At 33.8% G+C, this 15,944-nt stretch overlaps 1 protein-coding gene across 1 annotated transcript in view; it reads right to left on the reverse strand.

The window, feature by feature from the left end:
* LOC130808380 (patatin-like protein 1) overlaps positions 1 to 15,632 on the reverse strand; it is a 31,528-nt gene extending 15,896 nt beyond the window's left edge. The window contains exons 1-4 of the mRNA XM_057673856.1: positions 15,492 to 15,632; positions 15,183 to 15,364; positions 13,461 to 13,647; positions 856 to 1,017 (exon numbers count right to left, since the gene is read on the reverse strand). Coding sequence (XP_057529839.1) covers positions 856 to 1,017; positions 13,461 to 13,647; positions 15,183 to 15,364; positions 15,492 to 15,632 — 672 coding nt within the window. The remainder of the gene's footprint in view (positions 1 to 855; positions 1,018 to 13,460; positions 13,648 to 15,182; positions 15,365 to 15,491) is intronic.
* Between the last annotated feature and the right edge of the window lie 312 nt (positions 15,633 to 15,944).

Consider the following 15,944-nt stretch of genomic DNA (forward strand, 5'->3'; position numbering starts at 1 on the left):
AACGCTTAAAAGCAACGAAAATGTTTTCAGTCATAAAAGCGTCTGAAATGTTGAATGTATAAAAGCCAAAAAAAAATAATCGCTTAAATTTCTTTATTAGGCGGGCACATACATTTTAGACACCATTGAGTATCGACAAAAAAAGCTTCATTCGACGAAAGGAAGTATCTAAACTTAGGTGTTGAAAAGTTCACTTTTTTCTGTTTAAAGCTCCGTGCTTTTTCATAGTGCAAGAAATAACCCTACAGTCTAAATTATGTTCCAATTTATAGCAACCGGAATCAAGAACTGGCCCAATCCGAATTGTGGCTATCACAATATAATTAGACAAATGCTTTATTAAAACCGTCTCATCATAAAACGGCTTACTACGGGTTAGCCCAATTCTAATGTACTAAAGAAATAAAAAATTAAAAACAATTTAGAGATAGTTTTAAATTATTTTTCTTTAATACTTCTTTCGTTCCATTATACTTGTGTATACATCATTGTTAACGCAATCTATTATGTAATTTTGATCACTTATATCTTAAACTATTTTTTACAAAAAGTTATAAAAATTTGTGATAATGAAAGTATGCGATTAGACGATTCAAACAAGACCTCACTTGACTTACACATTAGCCGCAATATATAAAATAAGCTTAAAAGATGAAGAATACCATTATGTCTAATATAGCGAGTATTTTAAAATGCAGGAAATATAAACGATTTTGGTTGTTTATATGAACCCGTCTGACAGTGAGACGATTTCATAGAAGACTGGTGAATTAGTTAACCATCAACCCACTAAATGAAAAGTAGTTAACATATATTTACTGTATTTGTAGAGGAACATAATAAGACCAATCTTACAGGGCTATTGGCGGCAACGCCCCCATCAATGAGGTTGAATTCTTTGAGATTGCCCTTTTCGTCTTTGTTTTCAAAATAATGCGCAGGTAGTATTGTTGGAGCAGCAGACGTGCCTATGCAAATGTCCGACATCAAAGCGTTCAATACTGGTTCAACTGGCACCTATAATTTTTTTATTAATTAAATTTTGTTTAGAAAACATAATAATCAAATCATTTATTATATCAAATCATATCATATCATAGAACATTATAAAAATATTAAACCATTAGAAATATAATATAATATAATAGAAATATTAAAAAATTACATTTCTAATATTCTTAATTCTAATAGAATAATATGTTTTCATATTTCCAATATTCTAGTAAATATTTTGATTTTATAGAATATTAGTTGATTGTGTAAATATCTTAGGATATCCTTTGTACTTGTACTTAATCTCCATTTTATGAATGAGAATGATAACCAAAAATATATCTACCCATTGGTATCAACAACTTAGGTTCTCTTTTTGCCTCCCTCTAAACCTTTTCCTTGCTCCTCATGGCAGCCGTCACCACCCTCAAACCACCACTCTTTCCACCGTCCCCTCCTCCCTCCTTTATCTCCCTCTTGTCTTCTCCAAAAATTCATCCTGCAACCTTAGTCAGTAACATCAAAAATTGTGTACCGATTCAACTTGATGATGAAGGCACCCACTTCAATACTTGGTGCACTTTATTCAAACTTCATTGTCGTGCTCATCTTGTTGACGATCACATTATTCCCAGTGACGACTCTAAAACATCCTCTACCGATCCCCAATGACAACGACTTGACGATATCGTTTGGACTTGGCTTTATGCCACTATTAGTATTGATCTCCTTAAAAGTGTTGTTCATCCTGATGATAATGCCAAAGATGCATGGAATTGCATTCTCAAAAATTTTCAAAATAACAAAACCTCTCGCATTCTGCATCTCGAAGTCCAATTCAATGATATCAAACTTTGTGACTTTCCCAATGTCAAAGCCTATTGCACCGAGCTCAATAATATTGCCGCTATCCTCAACAATCTCGGCACATCCACTACCGATGATCATTTGGCTATGCAACTCCTTCGTGGCCTTTTCAAAGATTACCAATCTTTTCGCTCCACCATTCAACATTTGACTCTTCTACCCTCGTTTGATTCCCTCCGGTCCATGTTAGAACTTGAGGAACATTCCAATATCAAAAAACCTTCTTCATCCCAAAACTCGGCTCTCATCATTAATCAACAATCTTCTTTATCTTCGTCTCTGGAAAATTTTGTATCCACCACCCACCGTGGTGGCCGTGACAATCACCGTTGTGGTGGTTGTTCAAGCAACCGACCTTATTACTCCTCTCAACATGTTGTCAGGCCCAATTCTTCACAATAAACTGTTGGGGCCAACTCTCCAAGCCATAGCCCAAATTATTCTAATTCTTGGTTTCCTTCTCCATGGGCCTATTGGACTCCTTGTTCATGGACCAATGCACCTTGCCCTTTTCCCACTTAGAATTGGCGTCCCAAAACAGCACCCTACCAAGTTCCTTTCCGGGTATTCTTGGTCCTCGTCTGGCACATAGCTTTTACACCGAGCTATCTACCTTAACAGATTATTTTCCCACGAAAATTCATCAAGCTCTGCATACTCTCTCAATGACTTCTCCAGATGAACAATTCTACATGGATATCGATGCCACATCCCACATGACTCTCTCTCAAGGTACTTTAATTAATTATTTTCTGTTAAAGCATCCTAATAATAATCATATAATTATTGGTAATGGTAACATGATTCCGGTTCACGGTCACGGCAACTTACCCATATCCTCCTCTCATCCTTCTCTCACCTTAAAACATGTCTTATATGCTCCTAGACTCATCAAAAATCTCATTTCTGTTCGTAAGTTTACTATTGATAATAACGTTTCCATGGAATTTGACCCTCTTGGTTGAAGGAATTGAGAACGGGGACCATTTCTTGTGCTCTAATAGTCATGAAGATCTATATCCTCTTACATCATCCACCGGAGCTACCATTTCATCCTTTTCTCCATCGGCTTTCACCACTTTATCACCTATAATTTGGCATTCCCGATTGGGTCATCCGCGCGATGTTATTTTAAATTCTCTTCGTAGTTATAAGATTATTGATTGTAATAAAACTCGTTTGTTTATTAATTCTTGCCCTTTAAGAAAACATATTAAATTACCTTTTGCATCTTCTATGTCTTTTAATTCATGTCCGTTTGAAATATTTGATATGGATTTGTGGACATCTCCTATCTCAATTCCTTTGGGCTACAAATATTATGTTCTTTTTCTCGATGATTGTACAAATTTCTTGTGGACATTTCCATTAATGCACAAATCTCAATTCTATGATATTTTTGTTAATTTTCATCTTTATGTTCAGACACAATTTGCTCTTAACATAAAATCCTTTCAAAGCAATCATGGGGGTGAATTCGATAATAATCTTTTTCATACATTTTTTTACTAAAAATGAGATTGTCTCTCGTTTTTCATGTCCTCACACTTCTTATCAAAATGGGAAATTCGAACGAAAAATTCGCTCCATCAATAATATCATTCGTACATTAATTTGTCATGCATCTCTTCCATCCAATTTTTGGCCTCACGCCTTAAATACCGCTACCTATCTTCATAATATTTTACCTTCTAAACTTCTTGGGAATCTTACTCCAACACATTTTCTGTTTCGCAAAGCTCCATCTTATTCTCATCTTCGGGTTTTTAGATGTTTATGCTTTCCTCTTATACCCTACGTTAAAATTAATAAACTTCAACCTCATTCTTCTCCTTGTATTTTCTTGGGTTATCCTTCGTCTCATCAAGGTTACAAATGCTATGATATTGCTTCTCACAAAATTATTCTCTCTTGGCATGTTATTTTTTTAACGAGTCAACCTTTCCTTATTGCCACACTTTCTCTCCCACAAAGCAACATTTCTCCTTTTTAGATGATCCCATACCAATCTCACTCACTCAACACATCAAAGTAACTGGGCTTGCCTCACGCAGCCAAGCTCATACCGACAGCCCCCCTCACTCACCATTGGGCCTGCCTCAAGCAGCCCAATACAAACACCCCATCCTAATACTTCTAACTCTCCCTTAATCCTCAATCCCATTGACACTTACTGAGCCTAGTACCTCCCCCCTTCCTTACCCACCTTTGACCAGCCCACCTTCCCCCTCATCTAGGACTGCCACACGTGTCCCAAATTCAATCTCCGTTCCCTTGCTTACCATTCCATCCCTTCCAACTAACGGTATGACTACTCGTAGTCAACATGGCATTTTCAAACTCAATCCCAAATATTCTTTTCAAGCCTTTTCCGTCTCCTTTTCTCCCATTCCAAGAAATCCCGTTCTTGCCCTACGTGACCCGAACTGGACACGAGCCATGCAAGAAGAATATGATGCTTTAATTGAGAATCATACATGGGACCTTGTACCACGGCCTCCTAATGCTAATGTGATCCGATTTTTGTGGATTTTCCGTTTAAAAACTAACTCTGATGGTTCTTTTGAGCGTTACAAAGCTTGGTTAGTGGGTGAAGGGAAATCTTAGTGAGAGGTTATTGATTGTGATGAGACCTTCATTTTTGTTGTCAAGACAGCCTCTATTCGTCTTGTTCTCAGTATTGCTTATCTAAGTCTTGGCCTATTCATCAGCTTGATGTCAAAAATGATTTTCTTCATGGTTACTTAAATGAACTGTTTACATGCACCAACCTTTGGGTTTTCGTGATGCCTCTAGACCTGATCATGTGTGTTTTCTCCGAAAATCTCTCTATGGTCTTAAACAGGCACCTCGTGCATGGTATCAGCGCTTTGCCGATTATGTTACTACTATTGGATTTAAGAATAATATTTCTGGCACTTCTTTGTTTATTTATCATCGTGGTTCTAATGTGGCTTATCTTTTACTATATGTTGATGATATCATTCTCACTGCGTCCTCTGACTTTCTCCGCAAGTCTAACATGTCTCGCTTGAGCTCTGAATTTGCTATGAAGGACCTTGGCCTTCTCCATTATTTTTTAAGTATTGATGTTTCTTGTACTTCCTCAGGTATTTTCTTGTCGCAGAAGAAGTATGCTGCTGACATTCTAGAGCGTGCTGGTATGATTGATTGTAAACTTGGCTCTACTCCTATAGATTCCTCTGAGTAACTTAGTGCCAGTTCTAGTCCTCCTCATGAGAATCCCACTCTGTATAAATGCTTAGTCGGTGCTCTCTAATATCTCACTTTTACTCGTCCAGATAATTGATATGTTGTTCAACAGGTATGTCTTGTTATGCATAATCCCCGGTTTGAACATATGGCTCTCATTCATCGGATCCTTCGTTATGTGAAAGGCACTCTTGACAATGGTCTTCAAGTATACAAATCTCTTATCTCCTCACTCATCTCTTACACAGATGCAGATTGGGTTGGATGTCCTAACACTTGGCGCTCTACTTCCGGATATTGTGTATTTTTGGGTGAAAATCTTATCTCTTGGTCTTCAAAGCGGCAACAAACATTGTCTAAGTCTAGTGTTGAGGCCGAATACCGTGGTGTTGCCAATGTTGTTTCTGAGACTTGTTGGCTTCACAATCTTCTTCGTGAGCTTACATGTCCAATTTCTTCTGCCACACTTGTTTACTTTGATAATGTGAGTGCTCTTTACTTGTCTGGCAATCCAGTTAATCATCAAAGCGCAAAACACATTGATATGGACGTTCACTTTGTCCGTGAAAAAGTGAAACGAGGAGAGGTTCGTGTTCGTCATGTTCCATCCCATTATCAAGTTGCTAACATTTTCACCAATGGGCTTCCCAAAGTCCTTTTTGATGATTTTCTCTCTAGTGTCAACGTCTGTTCACCTCCCGATTCGACTGCAGGGGTGTAATAGAATAATATATTTCTCATAGAATAATATGTTTCCATATTTCTAATATTCTAGTAAATATTTTGATTGTATAGAATTAGTTAATTGTGTAAATATTTTAGGATATCCTTTGTACTTGTATTTAATCTCTATTTCATGAATGAGAATGGTAACCAAAAAGATTTTTACCCATTATATCAAATTCTAACAAATGAAGGAATTTAATTGGTTGACTTATTAAAATTAATCCTACTTGCAATATTAAACATTATTTTTGTTAATATTGTAAATATTTCTCAACACCAATATATATTTTTCATAATGATTTGTTTTCTTTCAATAATGATTTGTTTTCTTTTTTGAAAGAAAGAAAAATAGAAAACAAAATCATCTTTTAATATTAGCATTGATTATTCTGTTTAAATATTGATTAAACCAATAAAGACAATTGACGATTACATATTATTATATAATTTGATGCTTCTACAATTTATAATCGATATAATTTGGGATTACATAAATACATCAATATATATCATAATATACTTGCATACCTTTTATTACAATAAAGTCTAATTGATACAATACAAGTGTGATTGTATATGGGATTTAAATGTATGAGGTATCAAAAAATATACAATTGGTCACAAAATTCAATGGATGAATAACATGATGTTTTTACTAATTAATCAAAACAAAATATTTGTGCATTATAGGAGAATATTACAAGTACATGCCTAATAATGTTAGTAAAAGTCTAACATGGATATGATAATCCATATTTTTATTGTGTATCATTGCTTGATCTTTCTGTTAGAATGTCGAAACTGAATAATTAGAATATTGTAATTAGGAAAACTCATATATTTTGTAATCTTTTATTTTAAGTAACCCTAGGAAGCTCCTACGTATATATACCTTATCAAAATTATTGGTTGAATATACAGAAATATAGAACACAAGAATGAAACCCCAAAACCATGTTCTACTTTATATCATGGTATCAGAGCAGCAACGATTCTGAATCGTTTTTGCGGCTTCATCATCTACCTTACTTACCTAAGACAAAAAAAAACTCCAAAACCATCATAGTACTAGATCAGCCCGTGACAATGGGACAATTGTTGCAACTGTTTCAATAGTTAAACCCCAACAAACTACCCACTGAACCCGTAGCTAATAGTCAAAACCTTCACAATATCCAAAAAATTGATAAACCAGAACTATACCATATGGTCCAGGCTGATGCACTTGGCCATTAGTGGTCGTAGTCGGCTCAATCACATCATTGCCGATCTACCATCCAAAAACTACCCAAAGCATAACCAATGGACTCGATATGACTCGATTGTCATTTCATGGATACTGGAGAACATAGACACTGACTTGGTAAATCAATTTCTTGATTTTCCAACAGTTAAGGCCCTATGGTTAGGAATCGAGACATTATAGAGTAGCGGAAGAGATAGCCTACAGATATTTGATCTCACGGTCAAAACAAACAAGATTTAGCAAAGAACCGAACCCATTGAGACTTACTACAGCAAGTTAATCACACTATAGAAACAAATCGATAGAAGACAACCAAACCCAATGAAAGATCCAAATGATATTAACATTTACATCTGGTTAACACAAAGAAACCGAACGTATCAATTTTTAGCAGGGATTGATGAGTCCTTTGACATAGACAGAAGAGGCTTACTCCTCCAAGACCCTCTTCCCACAGTGGAGGAAGCTTATGCAAGCATCCGACGAGAAACAATAAGGTGAAGTATCATGCAAAAGCAGCCCTCATCAGATCTAGACTCATCGGGCATAGGAGGAGGATTTCCTATCACAGGGAAGACTTACCGGAGAAATGATGACAAAAACCACCTTAGATGCACTCATTGTGTTGGTACAAGACACACCAAAAGTGAATGCTTCAAACTGGTGGGCTACCCTGAGTAGAATGCGAAGAAGAAAGGTACCAAAGGGATGAAAAAACTGTTCGACAAACTTTAATGGGGAAGGAATTAAAGTGGAAGGAGCCGGGACTATGTCCTTTACTGAAATTCTCACTTTGAAAAATTGTTTGTATTTTCCCGATCTCTCTCATAAGTTGTTGTCTGTCAGTCAATTTACGAGAGATCTCGATTGTACTGTTCTCATGAAACCCGGTTGTTGCATTGTGCAAGGTGCTCAAACAGGACAAACTATTGGACGTGGTATTGAGAGAGGTGGAACGTACTACTTGGAAGAAGAGGTTTAAAAGAACAAAGCAGTTCTTGTTCACGGATCAGAGGAAAGGAAACTTTGGACTTGGCATCATCGGCTCGGACATCCATCTGTAGGGTATCTAGAGAAACTTTTTCCTACTTTAGCAAGAATTAAATCAGATTTTAAGTGTGAAACTTGTATTCTTGCAAAGAGTCACAAACATTTGTATCCTAGTAGTATGAATAAAACCAATGTTCCTTTTGTGCTTATTTATTCTGATGTTTGGGGTCCTACTCCTGTAGTAAGAATGCATGGTTTTTTGTATTATGTTATTTTTATTGATGACTGTACCCGTATGAATTGGATTTATTTTCCTAAACATAAATCTGAGGTCTTTAAAGTGTTTATTGATTTTTACAACATGATTTGTACCCAATTCCAAACCCAGCCCTGTATATTTAGAACTGATAATGGTAGAGAATACATTAACTCAGACATGCATTAATTTCTCACCACTAAAGGCTTAGTTTATCAAATCTCTTGTCCTGATACACCCCAACAGAATGGTGTAGCTGAACGGACAAACAAAACGTTGCTTGAAATGACTCGTGCTATCATGCTTGAATCCCAATGTTCCCACATTCCTTTGGCCAGATGAAGTCGCCACAACAAACTACCTCACAATTCGTCTTCCAACAAAAATCCTTAACTATCACACACCTTTGGAGACCCTAAAAAACCACAACTTGCTACCATTTACACATTCGTTACCCCCTAAAATTTTTGGTTACACAGTTTTTATTCATTATCCCAAACATGTACAAAATAAAGTGGAGCCAAGAGTAGTTAAGTGTGTTTTTGTTGGGTACGGAAGAAATCAAAAAGGGTACAGATGCTACGATCCTCAAGCTCGAAAGGTTGATACTACCACGGATTGTGAATTTATTGAGAAAGAGTTCTACTACCACCATCTTCGATGTCAAGGGGAGAAGCAAGATGACGATTTCAGATGGTTAACTAGTCCATAGTTGTCCAACCTAGACCCAATAGAATCAGTAGGCAATGTTGTAAAACCACCTCATCAGGCTGTTCAGTCCACACCGCTACTAGTCCTGTTTGAGCATCGGGTAAGCAATTTGGAAGGTGAACTTGAAACTGTTGATACTAGTGTTGTTGATTCTTTGACTGAGGTTTTATTTGCAAAAGAAAGTATGGAAGCAGATAATCATGAATGTCAGGTAATTGAGAAAACATCATATGTGTTACCACCTCGCACCACACGAGGTATTCCTCCAAAAAGGTATGATCCAGATTATGATGCTAGACGATCGAGATATCCTATCGAATCACCAAGCGAGGGGAATATATGTCATAGAGTGCCTTGGCGTTCAATGCAGCATTGTATGCAAACTAAGTTCCAAGCACTGTTGAAGAAGCCCTTGTACCCGATGATTGGAAAACGGCTATAGAAGAAGGCACGTGGGAGAAATGCATTTTACCGAGTAAAAAGAAAGTTTTTTGGTGTAAATGGGCGTTTACAATCAAGTACAAACACAATCGAAAGATACAAAGCTCATCTTGTGGCAAAGGGGTACACTTAGACTTATGGGATTGACTACTCAGAAAATTTTTCTCCGGTCACCAAACTTGATATAATCTGAGTTTTATTCAGTGTAGCAGCAAATTTAGAATGGCCTCTTTATCAGTTCAACGTGAAGAATGCTTTCCTTGATGGGGAGTTATAGGAAGAGGTATACCTAGAGGCACCACCAGGGTCCATTTCAGAGTTCTTAGAAAATAAAGGTTGCAGACTGAAAAAGGCACTGTACAGTTTGAAACACTCTCCTAGGGCATGGTTTGGAAGGTTTACATCTGTTATGAGAAGATTTGGGTACAGATAGAGAGTAACTCCGATCACACCTTGTTCCTTAAATGAAGAGGAGGAAAATAAACATGTAATCTATGTTAATGACATGATCATTACTGGGGATGAAAAAGAAGAAATCGAGAATCTCAAAAGCAAGTTGTTCTAAGAATTTGAGATGAAGGATCTTGGAAGACTTAAATATTTCTTGGGAATTGAAGTTCTTAGATCAAACAAAGGAATCTTCATATCCTAAAAGAAATATGGTCTGGATCTGTTAGCTGAGACAGGGATGTTAGATTCTAAGCCCATCGAGACACCAACGATGATAAACCACACACTACAAATGCATGAAGGAGGCGAACCGGTTGATCATATGCAGTAACAACGATTGGTAGAGAAACTGATTTACTTAACTCCTACTACACCCGATATCACATATGTAGTAGGAGTAGTTAGTCGGTTCATGCACAAACCACAACTTCAACATATGGAAGCAGAGTTTCGAATCTTGAGATACCTTGAAGGATCCCCAGGAAGAGGAGTCTTATACCAAAACAACGGTCATCTAAATCTTATAGCTTACACAGATGCAGACTGGGCCGGTGACAGAGGTGATAGAAAGTCAACTTCAGGGTACTCTACTCTAATAGGAGGTAATCTTGTAACATGGAGAAGTAAGAAACAGAAAGTGGTTGCTATGTCTAGCGCAGAGGAAAAGTTTAGAGGAGTTGCAAAGGGAATCACTGAAGTCTTATCGCTTATGAAGTTACTAATAGAATTAGGGTTTACCCCAACAAGAAGTTGTGTATTGTATTGTGATAATCAAGCTGCCATTAATATTTTAGGGAATCCAGTCCAACATAATCGTACGAAACGTGTAGTGGTCGACAGACACTTCATAAAAGAGAAGTTGGAAGCAAAGGTGATCAAACTCCCTCATGTGACCTCAAAGGATCAATTAGCAGATATTCTCACGAAGACAGTAAGAACTTAGTTCTTTGAAGAATGTTTTGTGCAAGTTGGGAATTGGTGGCCCTACGACCTAATTCGAGGGGAGTGTTAAAATGTCGAAACAGAATGATTAGAATATTGTAATTAGGAAAACTCATATATTTTGTAACCTTTTATTTTAAGTAACCCTAGAATGCTCCTATGTATATATACCTCATCAGAATTATTGGTTGAATATACAGAAATATGGAACGCAAGATTGAAACCCCAAAACCGTGTTCTACTTTGTATCACTTCCATTCACAAGATTATACGCATCTTTCTCTAATATTTTCGGTCACAGTCCTCAAATTTAGTCTTATCTTGTGCGGGATACTAGGTTTGTCCTTTACCTTTACCTTTACCTTTACCTTTCTTCAAATTTAAATTGTTACAGACTATATTTGTATAGACTAAGTTCATAATACCTACTTATCATTTTTTTTATTAGACCTACTTATAAGCTTACTATATTACCAAATTGCTAAAAACATCAGAAAAAAATTATAAATGAACTGTAGTATATATGATTTCTCATTTCCTCTAAATTCCTATTGATAAAATGTTAAGTTGATCACCTTTACCTTTCAACTATCAAGGCGTTTTATTTTAAGGAAAAAGCAAGTTGTATATATAAAATAATTGACTAAAACTAATCTTAATATTTAATCTCATTTAATATTATAGATAATATTTTCTTTGAATATATATATATTTTTTTTACGAAAAAAATTTTCTGCTCTTTTAACATTTAAATTAGGTAAATATTTTTTAACATATCATATAATATCATCCTGATTAGATTTGTTTAATTGATTAGCTACTAATGATTTTAAAATTATATATAATACCATATTTACTAATTTTTTACCATATACAATTAATTAAAATATGTAATATGTTTTAATTATAATGTATAATTATCGGATAACATATTAAATATGGCTATCTTCTCAATCTTCATCTCTGAAATAAGTTAGATTCAAGGCCAACTTAATTAGAAGGAATCCAATAAGAGAAATAAAAATACATTAAATATCGCTTATTTTATGCAATGTTTTCGGAAAAATTATTATACAAATAACAGATATATTCAACAAGATAATTAGGAAAGTCAAAAGGCCGAAGACACTTACTTCTAAACTACTCGGAAATAAACTCGGTTAAAGTTCGATTAGTATATGTTTTGTAAAGTTAAAACAATAGCTTGAACAAAACTTTGAGGTTGATTTAGTGAACACTGAACAAGCATAACAAAGTTTGACGCTCGTGTATTCACTCGCAATTAACTCATTTGTATTTGTATCCAGGGATCCGAGTATGAGTCGAGTACTATCAAATTCGGACTTTGATCTATTAAAGTTTGGTGGACTTCAAATTGAATAAGTACCCCAGGATTCGAAAATTTTAAACTTGGCTCAAATTCATCGTTAATTATTGGATTAAGGTCTTAAACTGAATTCAAAATGAGTCTTAATATAGTTATTCATGCATAAATCTTTTTTGTATTGTAAAAATTAATCATTAGTATTAATTTCGTTCTATAGTGTATATAGGTCTAAATTGAGTTCAAATAATAAGTCGGGTCAAGAGTGCATCTAATTGATCTAGCGATTTTGTCTCTTAAACAAGTCATTATAGAGAGAGGGTGTGGGTCTGGTCTGGGTCTGAAAAACTCAAAGACCTAGACTTTGACTCATTAATTTTTTTGGACTCGAACTTAGATTTGTTGCGTCTCAAAAAATTATGTTTGGACACTAAAATTTAGAAAGGGTGTAGAGCATGTCCAATAGAATCCTAGACCCATAACCATATTTTATTGTGTTTGATATATATACAATATAAAATATTACTTATATTAGAGAATAAAGACCATGGTCTTATAAATAATAAGTCATTAATTTAACAAGAGCTAATATGTTTATGAGATAGCAAAAGATATATAATTTATTTCAATATAAAGTTTAAAATAAATATAAAAAGCAAACTTACCTAAAATCATAACAAAAACACACACAAAATTGTACAATTTTCATAACAAATATACATATTAAAGGTAATGATATCAAATAAATGTTTGTAAAAGTAAAGTAGTTGAATTAGTATTCCAAAAAGAATCATTAAAAAATATAGTACTTGAAGACAAAAATAATCCAATGAAAAACTACAAATAATCTAGGGACTAATACGGTGTACTTAAATCAAATTTATGCACGTCATACATAAAATACATCAAAATTAATCAAGGGCAAAAGAGTTAACTGGGAATTAATTCAAGAGTGAAGCAAAATTAATACACCTTCCCTTTTTTTTTTCTTCTCCTTTATTTTTTGTATAGTTTTCAATGTAAATTTTAAATCTCAATATCTCTAACTATACATAATAAAAAATACATAATAAAAAAGAATACATTAAGAGGAATCTAACGAAATCTCAATGGATATATTTTATCGTCTAAACATGTGTCAAAAACATTAATTAAATTTCTCTCCTTAAGGTGAAATATTCCGAATGGGAAGAACATTATAGAACGGAGGGAATATATTATAATACATAAATAAATCAATAGAGAATAAATAAATAGAGAATAAATAAATAAATAAATAAATAGAGATAGAGAGAAAGTACCATAAAAGACGAAAAGAGAACAGGCTGAAGATTTTTAATATCAAAAGTGGGAATAACCACATTAGTCAAGGCTTGATGTAGCCTTGTTTGCCCTAATATTCCCTTCACTAACTGGTGTAAGTATTTCCCATCATACTTTGGCCCGTTTAGCACCTTCACTAATGTCCCCATGGATCCGAATATGCCCCTACAACAACTCCCAACATATATGACTACAATAATGACAAAATAAGTAAAATTTTACCCTTATATATAAATAATAGATCTTGTATTGATTATGAATGTTGAAATGTTATTTTAACGAAAATCACAAAGTTTTCTAAAATATATATCATACAATATAGTTTTGGGCAAATTTTAATATTGTGCATACTCATTTTGATATTTTAGTAATAATTGAAATTTACAATTTAAAACGAATAACTTGTTTTTAAACAAAAACTATAGGTGTATTTGACCCAGGGCAGGTGGGGCAAAGGCCCAGGACCCCATTTTTCAGAAATTCGGTAGGCTTAAATTTATATTTAAATATTAAAAAAAATAAAAGAATTAAGAGTTATAGTGGAATATTATTGGCATGTAATGTTCAAGATTTATTGAATTAAAGGGATTGTAATATTGGGAGAGCTTGGTACTCAGTATTTAAGAATCGGATTATATTGCTCCATCTTAATTTTACTTATATTATTACCAGTCCGTCTTGTATGAGACCGTCTCACGATGAGATGACCTCAAAACAAGAAGCCCATAAACTAAAAGTTTCTATTATTGGGCTATTTAACCAAGTATGAGGCATGTCTCACAGTGAAACCGTCTCATTTAAGAATTTATGATTAACATATCATAATAATGTTATTACAAAAATATACATATTGTTGTGAAAAACGATAAAAAAGAAAATGAATTCAATAAATTAATGAATCACAAAGTAATTTAACTTTTCGTGGATCCGATGAAAAACATTATGAGGATAGTAATGAAATTTTTTTAGTGATGCCGATAAGGGCCCTTATTTCTACTCTCGCCCTTAGGCCACCGAAAGTTAAAAACGGCCCTAACACAAACTTAAATAGTTGTCACCAAGCTAGAAGACATTTTAACAACATTTGAGCAGCTTATACTTCAAAATGTAATCAAAAGTTAGCTAATAGATACAAATGAATATGTTGATTAGCCAATTTTTAATCTCCATAAAATATTATGACAGAAAATGACATTATAGAATTGTTTGCCTTAGAATATATACTAATTAAGTATACATAATACTCTCTTTGATCCAAATGTTTTTTCCCTTTAGAGCACTTAGGCTTTAAGGAGGGTGATATTTGATTAAAGTTTTTTTTAGACATATATAGAAAATTTAAAATATCAATCTTGTTAGATTCGTTTTAATATATATTTTATTATTATATATTTTTTATAATGCGTATTTAAAGATATTGAGATTCATAATTTGCTTTAAAAACTGTGTTGAAGATAAATAAGAAGAATAAAAAAACGGAAGAAGTATTTTGCTAATATTAAAAAAGTATAACAAAAAAAATTAATGAGTATGAGAAAAGAAAATTTAATCCACAGCATGTAGGAGCATACTAATGATATTAGATCTTTTCAATGTTTTGTTATAGAACAAAATTTTTTTCTTTTTTTCTTTAAAGAATGTTATAAAGTAACTTAAGGCTTGTCTTAAATATAATTTATAAATTAATAAATTTTGTTTGCCTTGGTTGAGGAAAGATCTTTGGACTATGTTCAAGGTAGAAAGGAACGATCTCTTTGGCGGCATATAGAGGCCGATTCCGTTCATTTGGGGCGGTCAACATGGCGGTAATAAGGCCCCCGGTACTCGTCCCGGAAATGACATCAAAATAATCAGCCAACCTTGCTTCCTCACCATCTAATCTCTGTTGTATAATTACTATTATTAGCATATAATATATAAGTAAAACATAAATTAACATAATAACTTCACATTTATGAACTTATTAAATATGATAATGATAATTATTATTATTATCTTTAATTGCATACCTGGAGTTGTTTTTCAAGAAAATCAAGTATGACTGCTGGGATTGTTCCTCTAACGCCTCCTCCATCAATACTTAGAATTGTTATAAGATTACCTCTGTTTGGAGGTCTAGGGCTTATTGGGTTGCTCATACTTTTTTCCATTTTGATGGGATATATTAATGTGTATAGGAAGAAAGTGATTATAAGAGATGTATCAAAATTATTTTTAAGTATACAAATATATGTTATAATGATATTTATAGATGTTGTAACTTACATATGCATATAACATTAATTAAGTTAAAAAAAAAAAAAAAATTGCAAAGTATCTATAAATAATTTGCTTGCTTGCTTGTACAAGCTTTGTATTGGTAATGATAATGGTAGGAATGTAATGTATATTCTTATCTTCTTCCATTTTTCTACGTTGTTAATTTATAGTGTATAATTTTTTTATTTGATTATTCTCAGAAG

Source organism: Amaranthus tricolor, chromosome 3, assembly GCF_026212465.1.
Source record: "Amaranthus tricolor cultivar Red isolate AtriRed21 chromosome 3, ASM2621246v1, whole genome shotgun sequence".
Classification (NCBI taxonomy): domain Eukaryota; kingdom Viridiplantae; phylum Streptophyta; class Magnoliopsida; order Caryophyllales; family Amaranthaceae; genus Amaranthus; species Amaranthus tricolor.